Genomic DNA, 19,853 nt, shown 5'->3' with positions numbered 1-19,853 from the left:
TCCTCCTTGCATGCCTCCACCTGGCATTGTGGGTAGGGGACTCAAAAGTGTGCCTTCCTTCTACCAGTCTCCATCTTGCCAGCTAGGCTTAGTTAAACCCAAAAACCAAACCCGCTGCCATTGAGTCGATTCCAACTCATAGAGACCCTATAGGACAGAGTAGAACTGCCCCATAGAGTTTCCAAGGAGTGCCTGGCGGATTCGAACTGCCAACCTCTTGGTTAGCAGCCGTAGCACTTAACCACTGTGCCACCAGGGTTAGTTAGGTGGACTGAAAACATGTTGTGTGTGCTCCACCTAGTAGCACAGCTAAGGAGACAGAAACATCCCTGCCCAGCCATTTTATATACCAAGCCTATGTGACCTGTTAGGCACAGAGCAGGCGCTCGGACATCTTGGTGTCTAGCCTGGAATTGTGTCTCTTTACCCTGCTGACATTTAAACAAACTGTTAGATTTCAGAGGTGAGGGATGCCATGGTTTATTCCTGAAGCCCAAAGATGCTATCAGGGAAGGAATGGGGAAGACATGACCACCGGGCTTGTCCAAAGGACTGTCTCCTCACAGGACTCTCTTTGGGAAGAGCAGGAGTACTTCAACCAGGGAGCAATACTTGAAGGCCCTGTGCTGGGCAGCACATTGGAGGGCCTGAATGAAATGCCGACCTGGCCAGAGGAGCTCAGGAGCAAAGGTAGTGACCTGGGTTGGGGTGCTCCAGGCCAGCATGGTGACTGGCAGAGGATGTATCTGAAGTTTTGGAAGGCCAGTGAGTGAGCTGTCAGGGGACGAACAGGATCCTGCGGCTCCCCACCACAGCTCTTTCTTGCCTTTAATCAAAATAACTCACAGAGAGAAGAGGCCCAGAGAAGAAGAGTTATATCTCACATGTTGCTTATACACACCACCGCTGCCCTTTTGAAACAAAAAGTAAGTCAGGGAGGTTAAGTGTCCGCCAAAAGCCGAGCCCCCTTGTTCTTACCTGGTCTAGCACATCAGAGACCAGGGGTAGATGCTGGTGCCTAAGATGTCTTCAGTCCAAAGCAAAGTCAAAGGAGGGAGGGGTGGTGAATGTAATATGTCCTTCAGATGGCTAAATAAATTCCTTTTAAAGGACTCAGCCTTTAAAAAAAAATATTTAGCCTTTTTTATTTTAAAATTACTTTTATAAAGTAATGGTGATCGTGAGCAGTCCTTTTTTTTTTTTTTTGTAAACATTTTACCTGGCAAAAATTTAACATTGGCCACCACATGTCAGCGTTCCAAATTTCTAGACTTTGTTTCATGAGCCCCTCTGAGGTAATTTGGGGTCACCACAAATGTTGATGAGATGGCTTGTGTGTTACTCTCCCATTTTTACCCCCTTCTCAGCCCAAGTAATTGTGCTGTTTTTCTGTTCTACATACCGAGTTCCAGATAAGATCACATTTGTGGTAGATGAACTATTGGAAAGGTTGGGCTTTCACCTCACGGTGGAGTCCTTTTCCACAATCTTCTCTGTCCTGCCTTCTTTACTTGCCTCTCCCCAGCTGATTGGTCTTCTCTTCCTGTGTTCTGAATTCTCAAGGCACCTTTGACCCTAGCAGTAGTTATCTTCCATGCGCAGCACAGTATTGTTGCCCAGAACATAGTCTCTGGTCACCTTAGCAGTTCTCTTTATTGAGTTTGGTTTACTCCAAGTTAATTGATGTTAATTTGATGTTCCCGTGGACACCACTCGGGCGCAAAGTCACGCCCTCATCCTGACTCCCAGCCTTTTGTGGATTCAAAACCATTTTGATTACACATTGGGTTCATCTCTAAGATTCCATTGACTCACTCACGCTCGGAGAGTTTGTTAATTAAACAAGTTTTCCAGGAAATGACACATACTCTAAATCATTGTAATGGCAGTATTACATTAATTAATTGTGTCTCTAAATCACAGTCTCTCATGAGGTCACAAAACTAAGGTTTAAATTCTGGCATCACAGCGACGAATGCCAATCATGTGTTTTTGCGAAGGTGGCTAGGGTATATGATTTTGAGTGTATACTCACTGATAAGTACTATACCCGGCACATCGTGGGCTGGACATAGTCTTCAGCAGGAGGAGAATAGAAGCAATGAGATGTTTTCTCTTTTCTTCTAGAAGGAAATACTTAAAAGTTCCTTTTTGTATTTGCTTCAGACAGACAGATGATATCATTCTGCCCTCTCCCAAAAAGTTTCTAGTAGCTTGGGTGAAATTTAGTCAGTGCCCACATACACCTGGTGCCAATATAGGATGTCTTCACTGAAAGATTCAAACATCGTCTCAGTGAGGGGTGGTGGACAGAGTCACCCATGGAGAGGACAGTCTTTAACACAGGCATTTTGTTTTGTTTTCTTTTTCATTGTACATTTTTTTATTGTGCTTTAGATAAAGGTTTACAGAGCAGGTTAGCTTCTCATTAAACAATTGATACACATTGTTTTATGACATTGGTTGCCAGCCCCACAACATGTTAACATCTCCCTTCTTGACCTTGGGTTCCCCATTATCAGTTCTCTTGCCCCCTCTTGCCTTCTCAGCCTTGCCCCTGGGCTGGTGTGCCCTTTTAGTCTCATTTTGTTTTATGGGCCTGTCTAATTTTTGGCCAAAGGGTGAACCTTAGAAGTGACTTCATTACTGAACTAAAAGGGTGTCCAGGGGCCATACTCTCGGGATTTCTCCAGTCTCTGTCCCTGGTGGCATAGTAGTTAAGTGCTACAGCTGCTAACCAAGAGGTCGGCAGTTCAAATCCGCCAGGCGCTCCTTGGAAACTCTTTGGGGCGGTTCTGCTCTGTCCTATAGGGTCACTATGGGTTGGAATCGACTCAACGGCAGTGGGTTTGGTTTGGTTTTGTTTGTCAGACTATTAAGTCTGGGTTTTTTTTTTTTTTTTTTTTTTTGAGAGTTAGAATTTTGTCCTACATTTTTCTCTAGCTCTGTCCGGGACCCTCTGTTGTGATCCCTGTCAGAGCAGTCAGTGGTGGTAGCCGGGCACCATCTAGTTGTGCTGGACTCAGTCTGGTGGAGGCCGTGGTAGATGTGGTCCATTAGTCCCTTGGACTAACCTTTCCCTTGTGTCTTTAGTTTTCTTCATTCTCCCTTGCTACGGTTGGGGTGGGACCAGTGGAGTGTCTTAGATGGCTGCTCACAGGCTTTTAAGACCCCAGGCTACTCACCGAAGTAAGATTTAGAACATTCTCTTTATAAACTATATTATGCCAACTGAGGTAGATGTCCCCTCAGACCATGGTCCCCAGCCCTCAGCCCAGTAATTCGGTCCCTCAGGGAGTTTGGATGTATCTATGAAGCTTCCATGACCTTGCCTTGGTCAAGTTGTGCTAGACTTCCCCAGTATTGTGTACTGTCTTACTCTTCATCAAAGTTACCACTTTTCTACTGTCTAGTTAGTGTTTTTCCCTCCCCACCCATCCCAATCCTTCCCTAGTAACCATCGAAGATTATTTCTTTCTGTGTGTAAACCTTTTTATGAGTTTTTATAGTAGTGGCCTCATACAGCATTTGTCCTTCTGTGGTTGACTTATTTTACTCAGCATAGCAACACAGGCATGTTTTGATGCTTCTAAGTGGGTTTTTTCCTCACTTTTAAGGTGAGGTGGGGTGACAGTTCCAAGTTTTGCTTTGTAAAATAGGTCCAATTTATTTAATAGGTGACTATGTACATAAAAAAAAAAAAAAGTTTCTTTTTTTTATGTATAAGATACCTAGAAAATTATCCCTTTTCATTTAAGTTTTCAAATGTTTTGGTGTAAGGAATATTGTTGTATATCAAAGTATTCTTACGATTTTAAAAGTCTGAACTGTCACTATATTTATATTCCCCTTTTCATGCCAGTAATTTTATTGTGTGTTTTTTCACCTTCTCTCTCTTTAGTTAGAGCTTTACATTAGCCTCAAACAGTTCTTGGCTTTGTGCATTTTTTTTTTTTAATGTGTCATTTTATTTGTTTTGTTGTTTAGAATATACACAGCAATACATGAACCAATTCAACAGTTTCTACAGGTACCATTAGGTGACATTGATTACATTCTTTTGAGTTTTGTAACCATTCTCACCCTCCTTTTCTGAGTTGTTTTGCCCCAATTAACATAAACTCACTGCCCCCAAAGGTTGCTATCTAATCTTTCAAGTTGCTGTTGTAAATTTGATCCCATATAGATAGTTTTTTACAAGAACATGATGTTCAAGGAAGGCCTTTTTTACTAGCTAGGCTAAACTGTTGTTTGGTTTTAAGAAGACTTCAAGGGATATTTTTGGTTTAAGGTTTAAAGATCATCTCAGGGCAGTAGTTTCAGGGGTTCATCCTCAGTGGCTTCAGAAAATCTACAGACCTTGAGAATTTGAAATTCTGCTCTGCATATTCCCCCTTTTGATCAGGATTCTTCTTTGGAATCTTTGATCAAAATATTCAGTAATAGTAGCCAGGTACCATCCAATTCTTCTGCTTTCATGGCAAAGGAGGCAGTTGTTCATGGAGGCAATTAGCCACACATTTCACAGTCAAATAGAGACCAATTGTTGTGCCTGGGATGGCTGTTTATAAGCTTTTAAGACTCCAGGCACTGCAGCATCGAACCATGAGGTAGAACAGAGGCACCAAACATGTTATTAGGCAAATTAACCAGGTATCCCATGAAACCATTACCCTAAATCTCCAAACTAAAAAACCAAATACCATGAGGTTTCTGCTTGTACATAAGCATCCTCAACAGCTAGTCTTTGTTGTTGTTGTTGTTGTAAATACATGTATCACTCGGTGTTTGCCAATTCAGCTTTTTACAGGTGTACAGCTTATTGACGGCAATTACAATAATCAGCTGTGAACCCTATCCTTAATCAGCGTGTTATTTCCATCACTGTTAACCCTTCTTTTCCTCCTCCCTCCTGCCCCTGGTAACTACTGATAAACTTTGTTCTCTCTCCGTTTACCTTTTCTTTTTATATAAGTGAGGTCATACAATATTTGTTCTTTTGTGATTGACCTATTTCACTCAGCACAAATATTTTCCGGCTCGATCCATATTGTGGCATGTACCAAGACTTCATTTCTCCTACTGGCTGAGTAGTATTCCATTGTACGTATGTATCACATTTTGTTTATCATTTCATCTGTCGATGGGCATTTAAGTTGTTTCTGCCTTTTTGCTCCCATAAATAGTGTTCCAATGAACCTTGGTGTAACAAGTCTCTGTTTGACTTTCTGCTTTCAGGTCTTTGGGGTATATACCTAGAAATGGAATTGCTGAATATATAGTTTTTTGGGACATTGCCACACCGTTTTCCACAATGGCTGTACCGTCTTGCATTCTCACTAGCAACGAGTAAGGGTTCCAGGTTTCCCACATCTTCGCCAACATTTGTTATTTTCTGTTTTTTTTTTTTTTTTTTATCTTAGCCAATCTGGTGGGAGTGCAATGGTATCTCATCGTGGTTTTGATTTGCATCTCTCTGATGGCTAATGATGCTGAGCATCTTTTCATGTGTTTGGTGGCCATTTGGATATCTTCTTCAGTGAAATGTCTATTCAGGTCCTTTGCTCATTTTATGATTGGGTTGTCTTTTTGTTGTCAAAATTTTATTTATACCTATATATATGTATTTTTTTTTTATATGTATATATGGAAACCCTGGTTGCGTGGAGGTTAAGTGCTACGGCTGCTAACCAAAGGGTCGGCAGTGTGAATCCGCCAGGCGCTCCTTGGAAACTCTGTGGGGCAGTTCTACTCTGTCCTATAGGGTCGCTATGAGTCGGAATCGACACGACGGCACTGGGTTTGGTTTTTTTTTTGGTTTTGATATGTATATATATAGGGTCGCTATGAGTCAGAATCGACTCAACAGCACCGGTTTTGGTGTGTGTGTGTGTGTGTGTGTATATATATATATATATATGTTATTAGATTCTTGTCAGATACATGGTTTCCAAAGATACTCTCCCAGTCATAGCTTATTTTTTCACTTTTTTGGTAAAATCTTTGGATGAGTTAAAGTTTTTAATTTTTATGAAGTTCCATTTATTTATTTTGCCTTTTGCTGTTTGTGCTTTTGTTTTTATGTTAGATAATCCATTCTTAAAAGTTAGGCCTGACAGCGTTGTTCTTGCTTTTTCTTCTAAGAATTTTATAGTTTTAGCTTGCACATTTAGGTCCTTAATCCATTTTGATTTTTTTTTTTTTTTTCACATGGTGTGGGGCATGGACCCTGTTCAATTTTTCTGCATGTGGAAATCCAATTTTCTCGGCACCATTTATTGAAGAGACTCTTCTTTGCTCATTGAATGGATTTAGCTCCCTTCTCAAAAAATCACTTGACCGTAGATATGTGGGTTTATTTCTGGACTGTCAGTTCTGTTCCACTGGTCTGTGTGTCTATTGTTTTACCAGTACCAGACGGTTTTGGTTTTTCTATTTCTGTAAAGAAGTCTGTTAGAAGTTCAGGATTGTGTTGAATCTATAGGTTGCTTTGGGTAGTATTGACATTTTAATGATATTAAGTCTTCCAGTCCATGAACATGGAACATTTTTCCACTTACTTAAGTCTCCTTTAATATCTTTCAGCAGTATTTTATAGTTTTCATTGTATAAGTCCTTCACGTTCCTGGTTAGATTTATTCCCAGGTGTTTTATTCTCTTAGATGCTATTGTAAATGTGATTGTTTCCCTAATTTCCCTTTCAGATTTCTTATTGCTGGTGTAGAGAAACTTAACTGATTTTTGTTTATCGACCTTGTACCCTGCAACTTTACTAAATTTCTCTATTAGCTCTAAAAATTTTCTTGTGGACTCTTTGGGATTTTCTATATATAGGATCACATCTGTGAGCAGAGATAATTTAACTTCTGCTTTTCCAATCTGGATATCTCTTATTTCTCTTTCTTGTCTTACTCCTCTGCTCTGGCTAGGATGTCTAATATTATATTGAGTAGAAGTGGTAAGAGCAGGCACCCTATCTTGTGTCCGATTTCAAGAGACAAGCTCTCAACCTTTCTCCATTAAGTATAATCTTGGATGTTGGCTTTTCATATATGCCCTGAATCATATTGCAGAATATTCCCTTTATTCTAATCATCTTCAGGGTTTTCATCAAGAAAGGGTGTTGGATTTTAGCAAATGCTTTTTGTACATTGATAGAGATGATCATGTGGTTCTTTCCTTTGTTCTATTGATGTAGTATATTACATGTTGATTGATTTTCTGATGTTGAACCATCCCTGCATTCTTGTAATAAATCCTCCTAGTCATGGTGTATGACTCTTTCCATATGCCATTGCATTCTGTTTGCTAGTATTTTGCTGAGGATTTTTGTGTCTATATTCATAGAAGATATTGGCCTGTAATTTTCTTTTCTTGTGGTGTCTTTGTCTGGTTTGGATATCAGAGTTATGTTTGCTTCATAGAATTAAAATTGAAATTATTTGTTCCTTCTCTGTCTTTTGGGAGAGTTTAAATATTATTGGTGTCAGTTCTTCTCTAAATGTTTTGTAGAATTCCCCAGTGAAGCCATCTGGTCCAGGGCTTTATTTTGTTGGGAAGTTTTTGATCACTGATTTGACCTCTTCACTTGTTAGAGGTCTCCATAGATTCCTGTCCTTCATTACACTGAGGAAATTTTCGGTCATTATTTCTTCAAATAGTCTTTCTATCCCGTTCTCTCACCTCCTTCTGATATTCCCATAATGCCTATATTAGGTCTCTTGTTTTTGTCCCATAATTCCATTAAATTGTGCTCAGCCTTCTTGAGCCCCCATTCTTGTTGCTCATCAACATCTGTAATTTTAACTCTTTCATCCTCTAATCTGCTCCTTCTTCTGCCTAATTCTGTTGGTAAGTCATTTTACTGTGTTTCTCATTTCCGTTATCGTCCTTTTCAGTTTCAGTATCTCTTTTTGTAGGTTCTCATTTTTTTCTTGTATTGTTTTCATTATTTATTTTAACTTTTTGCCTGTTTTCCCTTAGTTCTTTAATTGTGTTTAATGTTGTTGTATTATATTCTTCCATTTTTTTCGTCATTTGGTCATTCCTACGTGTGCTTTCACTTCGTTTGTCGTGTTCATTTGAATGGGCCTTTATTTCTCTGTTCATTTTGTGTGTTGTCATTTTTTTGTTGGGTTTAACTTTCTCAGTTTTCCCCCATATTTGATGTTTTTGCCTGCACTACTTTCAGCGAAAAATTCTTAGGTAACCAGAGCCTTCAGCCTTTGCTTACCATTTTCTGTCCCTCTCTGTGATAGCTCTTTCTTCCTCTCTGGTTTAATTAGGATTCAGAAGTTCCAGATCTCCATTTTCAACTTTCAATCTCTCTCAAACACACCAGAGAACATGCTGTGGTCAGTCTGTCCACCAGCAGGCACTGCTACTCAGGGGAGATATCGTATACTAGTCAGTCTGTCCTCCAGGGGCACAGTCCTCTCTCTGGTTATGACTTTCTTCCCTTTTCTGTTTCTGCAACCATGTTTTTATTTGGAGAACCCCACCCAGCGAGCCCCTGGACGTTGCCCTCCAGTTTTGCCCCGGACTTCCTTCCCTGCTGTATGGGGGCTGCTAATATCTGAGCTGGCGTTCAGGGGAAGTACAGGCAGACTTTCCTCCATTTTAGGAGAAGGAGGGGCTGGCGGTCCCTAGGAGAACCTCTGAGAGAACTGTGTTACTGGTTTCTGAGCCCCAGTGGCCCTGTGGTGGTTGGAGGAGCGTTCTCCACTTAGGTGACCTGACTGTACTGTGGGGAATCTTCTGTTGGAGTTTGTATCAGTCCAGCAATCAGCAGTTTCCAGTTGGTGGTTGGGTAGTCACACTCCAAATGGACCCCCAGGGAGGTCTGCCTTTTTACTATCAGAGACCCCTACCACCATCCTAGCATGCTGTCTGTGACCTTAGCCTCCACTAAAGATGTCTGCGTCCTAGCAGCTTCAGTCGTAAGTCCTCAGCACCAACTGGAAGGGGGAGTAGATAGACCCAAACTGACCCCCAGGGAGGTCTGTCCTATTGGTTTCAGAAGCTAGAGCTATGGGGTGCACAGGGAGGCAGGTAGAGTACTGACTATGGGAGCAGACTCTACTGTGAGGGCCTTCTGTAGCAGTTTGCAACAGTTGACAACCGTTTATTACCAGGTAGGGGAGAAGGTGTCACGCTCTGGTCAGATCCCCATGGAGGTCTGTCTTGTTGCTGTCAGCCCCCCCGCCCCCCGGTAGATTGTTGGCTGTGAGTGCAGCCTCCACTCAAGACTCCTGCTTCCTAGCACACAGCAGCCTCAGTCAGCAGTCCTCTGCACCGACTGAAAGGGGAGAAGACAGACCCATTCTGACTCCCCGGGAGGACTCTCCTGTTGTTTTCAGAGGCCTGAGCTGTGGGGTGCACAGGGAGGCAGGTGGAGTGTTGACTATGGGAGCATACTCCGCTGCACGGGGCTTTTGTGGCAACTTGCAGTAGACTCAGAGCCAACAGTGTCCAGGTTGGGGAGGTGCTGGCACACTCCAGACAGACTTCTGGGGTGGTCTGCCGTGTTCATTTTAGAGCAGGAGCTTGGGGTCCTATGTGTTTGTACAGGCAGGGGCTGTGGAGGTTAGGGAAGCAGGCTCTTTTTCTGGGACCACTTCCCTAATTCACAGCAACTGGCAGCCTGCAAGAGGGGCAGAGACAAGCAATTTTCCTACCATATGGGACTCATTGATCGTTGCATTTTGCCTGTCTGCAGTTCCTCACTGCTTTCCTCTGCTCCGCAATTCAGAGTCACTCAAAGCCAAGCACGATTTCCTTGTTGTATTTCTTGTTGGATTTGTGGGGGAGAGTCAGAACAATGATCTGTTAAGCCACCATCTTCCCAGAATCCTCCAGTTTTTTTATTGCTTTCTTTTTATTATAGAATTTTTCAAAAATACTCAGAAGTAGAGTAGTATAATGATGTAATAACATAACTATTCACAGGCTGCCTGTTCTTGTTCCATCTGTTCCCCTCCTCACTTTTTTTGGCTAGAGTCCCCCCCGCCCCCCCCACAACAAATCTGACCAACTCATTTTAAAAAGGAAACCTTTAACTTTTCAAATAGAATACGTTACCCAATTTATCCTTCTCCCCGCCTCTAGGAAAAATTAGCTACCTCTCCCTTTAAAAATGTGCTCAGAAAGTGTCATTCTGACAGAAGAATTCGTTCTACCCCCAGCCCCAGAGCCCAGCCATCCCCCAGCTCTCTGAGTGGAAGATAAATGTAGATCCTGTAAATGAGCCAGTACTTGTCTTATTAACGCCAAGGCTATTGCCGACATGACATGGCCTGAAAGAGCACAGGACCTACAGGGAACTGAGAGCCAGTGAGGTAGGAGAATTGACTTTGGGGGTCTTGAAGGCTGAGGCTTCAAGGATGAAGAAAGCTTTTATTCCATACTACATGGACCCCCAGGGAAGCATGGCCTCTTGCGTCCTGACCACTATCGGGCCTGGGCCCTGTGAGCAGCACCTCTCTGGGCCTTCCTATGACCACGTTCACCTCTCAGGTTAAAAGTAGGGCCCTGTGATAGAGTCCAGGGAAGGGATGGGGATCATTCGAGGTTTGCTAGCAGGTGGTGGTATCCCGAGCTGTCAAGGCCAATGGGAACAAGGGATTAGGAAGACTCACAGTGAGAAGCTTTTGAGCGTGCCCGAGAAAGGGAATACCCAATGAAGCTGACGTGACCTCGCACCACTAAATGTCAGATTCCATGGATGGCGGATAGGGCTTAGGGTGGGGACCCAGGGGCAGCATCACCTGCCCTGGGAGTAGTATCTGCCACCGTAGTGTATACACAGTATGAGTGTGGGGATCATGTATGAGCACAGTTATTATCCCACCTTATGCAGACTCACCTCACCTCTATGACCCCTCAGCCAGCCTCTTGGTTCTTGCAGCCCAGAATTCTGGAATTGCTGGAAACACCTAGGATCTGGTTGGGGAAGAGTATGGTCCTCTTTTTGCTTATCTGTACAATGGGGATAGTAATGGAAACCCTGGTGGTTAAGAGCTATGGCTGCTAACCAAAAGGTCAGTTGTTTGAATCCACCAGGTGCTTCTTGGAAACTGTATGAAGCAGTTTTACTCTATTCTGTAGGGTTGCTATGAGTCTGAATCAACTCGATGGCAGTGGGCTTTAGGGACAGTAATGCTCTTTCCTTCATAGAATAGTGTGGAAGAATGAATGAAATCGTACACTTGAAAACACTTAGAACAGTGCCCAACACATAGTGGGTGCTCAGGGTGCATTAGTACCTAGAAGTTGTTATTATTAACAGAGATTAGCAATGGACCTTCATTTCTTTAATATTTAGTGTGTTTGTCTCCAGCCTTGAAATTTGAGGCAGCTTATAGAAAAAAACATATAATAGTAGCACATAAACTTTAAAGCTTAAAGTATTAGAGTGAAGAAAAAATACATATGAATATATATATTCAAATAAAGGAGATAAATAGATACATAGAGAGTAAGAGAGAAAAAGAATTCAGAGAGGTTGATAATAAAGTTCTACATAGTTAATATCAGGCTTCCTGACAGCCAAAGTTAAAAGAAAAATGTACTTAGGTAGTTCTCTGTATCTCTAAAGCCTCTTCCCACCCCGCCCAAAAAGTAATAAACTTCTGAGAAATCAAAGCTTTTCTAGGACTTGGTGCAAAAATATATGAGACAGGATTTCACATAAGCATGCTAAGAGGTATTGTAGCCAGTACTTCCCTCAGTAATGGCAAAGATTTTATACAGCTCCTTTTAAGTGGGGAGCTGTCCCTTGAAGAATATTTCTCTTCCTGTCTTGGGTGAATTTCTTCCTTTCTTAAAGCTGAGGATACTGTTAACCTCCACTGTGTTAGAGTCAGGACTTCTTCAAGTGTTCTGTCTGCTTTGTAAACCGGGTCTTCCTTTTATCACTCCTTGTGCTCTTGTCTCCAGGGGCCTCCCCACTTCCTCACTGTAATAGTCCAAGATTGTCAGATAAGGGCCTGCTGTCTACATCCATTCCTATGAACATCTTAGGAGACTTCATGAAGCCTTTTGAAATGATAGTGCCTAATCTCCTCACCCTGTCTACAGTCTGACAGTTGAGAAACTAAACATTGTTGTTGCGGTTTTGGTATTGCCTTAGTTATGTAGTGCTGCTGTAACAGAAATACCACAAGTGGATGGCTTTAACAAACACAAATTTATTCTCTCAATCCGCCAGGCGCTCCTTGGAAACTCTATGGGGCAGTTCTACTCTGTCCTACAGAGTCTCTATGAGTCGGAATCGACTTGGCAGTGGGTTTGGTTTTTTGGGTTTTTCACAGTCCGGGAGGCTAGAGTCCGAATTCAGGGTGCCAGCTCCAGGAGAAGACTTTGTCAGCTCTGGGGGAAGGCACTTGTCATCAGCCTTCCCCTGTCTAGGAGCTTCTCAGAGCGGGGAACCCCAGGTCCAAAGTACACGCTGCTCCTGGCACTTCTTTCTTGGTGGTAATAAGGTCCACTGTCTCTCTGCTTGCTTCTCTCTATTATATCTCAAAAGGGGTAGACTCAAGATACAACCTTATCTTGTAGATTGAGTCCTGCCTCATTATCATAACTGCCTCTAATCCTGCCTGATTAACATCATAGAGATAGGATTTGCAACACATAGGAAAACATATCAGATGACAAAATGGTGGACAGTCACACAATATACTGGGAATCATGGCCCAGCCCAGACAACATGAACTTTTGGGGGACACAGTTCAATCCCGTAACATGCATTAAAGTCAGTGTGTCACTAAGAAATCTTACCATGCTGACGGCAGCATAATAGGACACTTTGGTGGTGTTGGTCAAAAGGTATGTGTAGTGGGACTGGGTGGAAGGACCATTGAGAACAACTGGGCTTCACAGGGGTGCTAATGTCATCACTACCTCTCTATTCACTCTCTCTCTCTTCCCCTCCAGGAGGGCCGCAAGAACGAGGTGCTGCTGTCCAAGGTCAAAGCCAAGGCTTCCTGAAAATTCCGGCAATCATCATATATCATTTTTTTCTTTTTACTGCCCATGTATCAACTACAAGATCATGAAATGGTTCTGAAAGCTACACTAGAGAGATACAGATGTAATGATTAATGATTTCAGCACCCTGGATATTTTCTTTCTCCTATTTGCTTGCTTCCATTTTCATCTCTTGGTTGTTGGTGATGGAATCAGACAATGTAAACACTAATGGCTTGGATAACAAGCCCATCACCGTATGAAAAACTATGGGCAGTATCTGTTCTCTGTGTCAATCAACTTTCATTTCTTCAGCAATGTTGCATATATGAAAAAAAAAATATGAAGGTACCTATATTTGTATGAACTCTGAATAAAGAGGAATTCCTTTGTTCAGCAAATATTCCTTGAGAAGTAAGCACTGAGCGAGATACAGAGGCGTGTAAAGCACAGACCCCACCCCTCAGGCACCCAGCAAGTGGCCCATGTAGCAGGTACTGTCCACTTGGCCCCCGAGTTTGGCCATCTGAGATTTTTTTAATAAACAAAACTTTTAGCTGGATGACCAGCCCATGTGAATGTCGGTCACTGGGCCCTTCATTGCCCATGTTACCTTTTGCACTTGGCTTCTTGGGTGACATAGCAACCAGTGTGACAGCTCAGTATTGTTGGTTTAGTCCTTGTGTGCTACTCGAATTCATTTCACCAAAAACTGAAAACCGGCCTCATACTGAGGACTTGAGTAAGAATGAACCTTCCCGTGCCCTGATTCTTATTTGAGTCAGCCAGCACATGGATGATCTTGTGCATCCCGTCATTAAAATCATCCTATGTACGCCGCACTCCAGAGCAGGTCGTGCTCTAACCGAGGCGCTGAGGCGCACACGCCATCCACTGCAATCCACAGCAGTGTCTGATGAGTCTCAGAGTAAAAGACAGTGAGCGGGTAGCACAGGGAGTCAGAGGAGGAAGAGCAGGGAGGTTTGCAGAGATCTAGGAAGACTTCACAATGGAGGTAGGATTCACGCTAGGTCTGAAGGGGCAATAGAATTTTAATAAGCAGGAAGGCCATTTTGGATAAAGAAAAGACCAATAAACAACATTGTGATAAATGGAGAAAAGATTGAAGTTGTCAAGGATTTCATTTTACTTGGATCCACAATCAACAGCCATGGAAGCAGCGGTCAAGAAATCAAAAGACGCATTGCATTGGGTAAATCTGCTGCAAAGGACCTCTTTAAAGTGTTGAAGAGCAAAGATGTCACCTTGAAGACTAAGGTGCGCCTGACCCAAGCCATGGCGTTTTCAGTCACATCATATGCGTGTGAAAGCTGGACAGTGAATAAGGAAGACTGAAGAAGAATTGAAGCCTTTGAATTGTGGTGTTGGCGAAGAATATTGAATATACCATGGACTGCCAAAAGAACGAACAAATCTGTCTTGGAGGAAGTACAACCAGAATGCTCACTAGAAGCAAGGATGGCGAGACTAAGTCTCACATGCTTTGGACATGCTGTCAGGAGGGATCAGTCCCTGGAGAAGGACGTCATGCTTGGTAAAGTAGAGGGTCAGTGAAAGAGAAGAAGACCCTCAATGAGATGGATTGACACAGTGGCTGCAACCGTGGGCTCAAGCATAACAACGATTGTGAGGATGGCACAGGACTGGGCAGTGTTTTTTTCTGTTGTACATAGGGTCACTGTGAGTCAGAACCGTCTCTGTGGGTCCTGACAACAACATGCTGAGTTCATAAGTTCAGGGAGACTGCAGGGCATGCATGTGGAGAGAGGAGTAGACGGGTGGCCTCTACAGGAAGCATTAGAGACCAGTCTGGGACACAACTTTGGAGGACCTTGAAGGGCAAGCTGAGGGGTTGGACTTTATCCTCTGGAAACAAGCAGCCCAAACCAAACACAGGACTACTCCTGCCTTGCCCCTCAGTCTTGTTCACTAGACCCATGGTGAGGCGCATGCCCCCCTCTGACAAAGCTTGCACACATACCAGTCAGCTGGATTGGACCACAAAACCAAAACATAAACGTATCAGGCAAATGGGACCTTCAGTGCAGCCACAAGAACAGTGGGTTCTTTTTAGTTCCTTAATGTAGATGGTTAAGCAGGGCAGGTATGTACAGACTTTTTAAAAAATCCTGTATCTGATGTTTATGCCAGGACCTGGGAGGCGGCCTGAAGGGAACTGGTTGCTCCCAGAGCTGGGTGGAAGCGCAGCACTTGAAACGGCACTCCCTGTTGCCACGCACACTTTTCCTGGGCCATGTAGACCTCTGCTTTGGCTGGTCCTTGGGTGGTGGTCATTTGGAGATTTTGAAAGGGCTTAGTGAAGTGGAAGCAAGTGATTGGAGGAGTCAGGTGGCAATTTGAGGATGAGGGAAGGAGATGGTAAATCATTGGTAAATCATTTCAGGTTCAGGGAAACATTACATTACCTTGTTGAGAAAGCCATCAGCCTGCCGCCTAGCTAACTGAACTTTGTCAGCAGTTAAGAGGTTATTTGAATATTTGCCCAGAGGTGGTAGGGAGGCAGTCGGTTGTTCCCTGGGGTTACTGTCATCCACCTCTTTCTGCTGACGGGAATTATGACAGGACTTACCCAAAGCAACCAGTAATTTAAAGAAAATTCTAAAAAGTGGAGGGGCGCTGGCTTTGGGTTATATTTCTCAAGAGTTCGCTTTGGTTTGGTTTTGGTGTCAGTAGATATTTTTTCCCTTGGTGTAATCCACGAGGCCTAATACACATAGTAAATTAGTTTCCATTCCTTGAGCATACTTTGGGTTGTGCTTGGTAGCATCAGAAGCCCCTCTTAGGAATTACACATTTGCTGAGGAGAACACACAGAGGGGAGGCCCCATGTGAGGGAGATGCTATAGTACTGGGCCTTGCAGGCTGAGGAGGTGTTCAGGCCCCTGACGGTTTCAGGAGCTGCCTGGGGCTCCTGCAAGCACCTTGTCTTTCACTGTGCTGCTCAGGAGAAAGATGCGGCTGTCTGCTTCTGTAAAGATTACAGCCTTGGAAACCCTACAGGGCAGTTCTGCTCTGTCCTGTAGGGTTGCTATGAGTGGGAATTGATTCGACGACAACAACAGATTTTGGGTGTTTTGCGCGTAGTGTGGCTTTGTGTTCTGCTAAGCCCACAGGCTTCTCCAGAGTTAAAATGAAGAGAAAACGTCTCTTGGTGGTTTTTTTAAATTGGTGCACTTTTTTTTAAAACCAAGGAAGAGTATGTCCTTCAGAAGGAACCCAGCTTCCCAGGAAGCACTCAGCTCTGCTTTTTCAGAGCAGTGATGAGCCTCGCTGACAGAGCAGGCTTCCCACGGCTGGCTGCTCAGTGCCCTGGGGTTCTCAGCCAGCATCCAGGCCAGGGCTCCTCTCCCTCCCACTTGCTTCTTCCAGAGTGCTTCGGGGCTGCTTTGGTTTAAACCAAAATCAGAGCTGCTGTGAGCAGATCGAAACTATCCCCTGGGGTGCCTGGGGGCACACATGGCGTGTGTCTTGTCTTTGGCACACTCAGTCTCCAGTGGGTGTCGGGTCAGCTAACGTGCCTAGATGGAGGTGCAGCGTGGTAGAGAACAGTTCCCCAAGTCACACAGGATGGGTCTGCCCTCTTTAATAGAGAGGGCACACTTAATTTTTTCAGGCCTAGCTCTAGTTGGAGTCTGCAGTTTGTGAGTTTACCTTGGTTCTGGCTAGTAGTGCATATTTTGTGGAGAACCGGATCCTTCCACGCGTGTCCACCAAGTCTGGCAGCAGAACTAGAAGGCAGGAGAGTTGGCACACGGGAGGCCTTTCCTAAGCCAAGCTGGGAAACACTTGCTGACGGATACCAAAGTTCTTGGGACCTCCTGGAGCCTTGAGCAGGGCGTGGAGATGGCCATCAGCAGCCTCTTACTGTCCATCAAGTGCCAGTCCTGTAACCTCAGGGCTGCTGCAGTGATGGGCCCCCATCACATCTACAGTGACCAGAGCAGTCCTGCCTGAAAGGGCACTTTGGACAGTAAGTGGTAGCCTACAAACAGGTGCACCCTAGTTCTGCTGCTTCCAGGTGGCCTTGTCTTGCCTTCTGCTCTGCAGGTGACTGATGATAATTTAAGAGTGAACTGGGCATTCTAGCAATTAGTCATAACAGTTACTTCTGAGCCTGGTTCTCTGTTCTGAAATGCAAAAGGGTGGATTGAAACATCCTTTGAGGAAGAATACTCTAGGACATGTTATGGTTTACTCACGGCCAGTGTTGGCTTTGAGGTAGGAAGGGTCTTCATGCGATGCAGTGCGCTGACAGAGCCCAGTAGGATGAGGTGCTCTCTGCCAGTGCTTGTCGCTGGGGGCCCGCCAGCTCAGTGCCTTGTTGATGGAGCTTCAGCGTCTCCCAGGTCCCTCTGCCTCCTTTCCCCCAGTTCAGAGCACTCCTTCTTATAACACACGGCAATGGGCCGAAAATGCTGCATAAAAAGAATGTCACAATGGTCTCCCTTCTCACAATATATGTGTCGTGTTAAACGTTGGGGGATTTCGTAGTCGGTCTGCAGCGTATTTGACAACTTGGGGAATACCTGTGTCGACTCCTCCAACTTGCAGAGCTCACTCCTACCTCGTAGCCATTGCATTGGCTGTTCCCCCTGCTTAGAACGCTCTTCCCTCAAGACCTTGGGCAGTGGCTTTTCCTGACCACCTAATGTATTTACCACCACTAACAAACAGTTGATGTTGAGTCAACTCCAATTCATGGTGAGTGCATATGTTTCAGAGTAGAACTATGCCCCATAGGGTCTTCAACAACTTGTTTTGTCAGAAATAGATTACTAGGCCTTTCTTCTGAGGCAGCTCTGGGTGGACTCGAACTACCAGCCTTTTGGTTAGCAGCCGAACTTGTCAAGTAGTTGCACCACACAGGGACTCATATTCAAATCCACTTAAAGTCTGCCTCCAGCCCTGATCACGTTCTCCCTTGCCCGTCCTGTCTGCCTTGACGGTGCATGGCACTGTTTGAACCCCTCCTGGTCCTTGCTAGGCTGTGACCCCCCCCCCCCACCTCCCACCCTAAAGCGTTAGAGCAGTGAAAGCAGGGGCCTGGTTTGTCTTCTTCCCCACGGTCTCCCTAGCACCTGGCTTAGGTAGATAATCAGGAAATTCTGGCTGGATGAAATGGCTTCTCTAAATCACAGCTCTGTATCCCTGTATTCGGAAGAGTTAGAGCGAACCTTCCCTCTAATGCGTGCTTAGCTTGAGAAGAGCTAGACGATTCTCTTCTGCCACCTTAGAGGGCCTCTCGCCAAGTGTGTTTGTTGTAATCTAACCTTAGGTCTGGGACGAAAAACGTGATAGAGGTTTCAAGCCTTTCAAAAGAATTACCTTTTACAGATTTTTTTTTCTCCTCGGGTAGAAAAGGAAGAGCACATGAGTGTCGCCTTAGATCAGAGGTGTGCAGTAGCTCAGTGTGGTCATGAGTCTAAAGGTGACTACTGACTGGAATGGCTGGGCTGCACTAAAGGGAGAAGCGGGCGCCCTGCCAGGACGTGGGGCAGCAGCACTGGTGCAGTGTGGGCGCGAGGCTGAGCCGGCACAGCCTCCCCGGGGCACCTGGACGGTGTCTGTCACAAGCGCAAACGCGCAGACCTGCGATGAGCCAGCAGTGCTACTTCTCAGACCTTTTCCTGAGTACGGGAGTTTCATTGCATCGTTGTTGTAATAGCAAAAAGTCGAAAACTACCATCAGTATAGGGCAATGATTGCATAAACCGGGGCCAATCTATACGGTGGACTATTATGCAGACATTTAAAAGAATGGAGCTGCTCTCTGTGTACTGCCGTGGAATGAGCTCCAAAATGCATGGTTAAGTGGGGGGAAGAGGCTCATGGTATACTCGTGTTGTTTATAAAAATGGGAAGGGGATAGAGAAAATGTGTGTGTGTATACATATATCTGTACACGTGCACACATATACATGTATATCATACCTATCTACTTGTATATGCCTAGGATATCTGGGAGGATACACAGGAACCTGGCAGCCTCAGTTGCCTCGGGAGAGAAGGGTGGGAGGGAGGATGTCTTTTCACAGATACCTTTTGTACCTTTCAAATTTTGCACCATGTACATGTAGTACCTATTTGGAAAATAAATAGTTTGTAAACTTTAATTTGGTACAGAGCCAAAACAAGTGTTGGTAAGGTTGTGAAGAAAATGGACACCCTTATCCATTGCTGGTGGGAATGTAAAATGGTGCAGCCACTGTGGAGAACAGTTTGGCGGTTCATAAAAAGTTGAACTTAGACTTACCATGTTCTTAACAATCCCACCCAATCCTAGGTATACATACTCAGAAGAAGTGAAGGTGGGAACACAAACAAAACCTGTGCTTCAATGTTCATTGCAGCACTTTTCATAGTAGCCAAAATGTCCAACAGATGAGTGGATACACAAAATACGGCATATGCATACAGTGGGATGTCATGCGGCTGTAAAGAGAAATGAAGTTCTGATGTAATGCCACAACGTGGATGAAACTCGAAAACATGCTGAGCGAAATCGGTCAGTCGCAAAGGGACAAATACTGTATGATCTCACGTATTTGGCATAAGCAAATATATAGAAAGCAAAGATTATTAATGGTCAGCAAGGATGGGAGGGAGGGGAAAAGGGGAAGTTTTTGCTTGGGGTCATGGAGTTAATGGTGGAATGTTTTGGGAAAGGTTAGTGATAACAGTGGTACAACATGAAAAATGTGATCAATGGCATTGAATTGTAAATTTGGAAGCTGTGTTGGCAGATGTTTTGTGTCTATATTTTCACCACGATTAAAAAAAAAAGGAAGATAGAAAATTCTGGTACAATAAATCTGCTTCCTTAAGGAAGATAAAGAGTTTGA

At 44.1% G+C, this 19,853-nt stretch overlaps 1 protein-coding gene across 5 annotated transcripts in view; it reads left to right on the top strand.

The window, feature by feature from the left end:
• The window catches only part of CCDC93 (coiled-coil domain containing 93), a 142,639-nt gene extending 122,786 nt beyond the window's left edge, over nt 1-19,853 (top strand). For all 5 annotated transcript variants that reach the window (XM_064287279.1, XM_064287280.1, XM_064287278.1 and 2 more), the window contains one exon: nt 12,937-19,853. In XM_064287279.1, the coding sequence (XP_064143349.1) occupies nt 12,937-12,990 (54 nt within the window). In that variant the 3' untranslated portion in view covers nt 12,991-19,853. The remainder of the gene's footprint in view (nt 1-12,936) is intronic.

This window comes from Loxodonta africana, chromosome 6 (genome assembly GCF_030014295.1).
Source record: "Loxodonta africana isolate mLoxAfr1 chromosome 6, mLoxAfr1.hap2, whole genome shotgun sequence".
NCBI lineage: Eukaryota > Metazoa > Chordata > Mammalia > Proboscidea > Elephantidae > Loxodonta > Loxodonta africana.
Note: the sequence above shows the minus strand (reverse complement) of the source record. Positions and strands in the feature narration are given on the sequence as shown.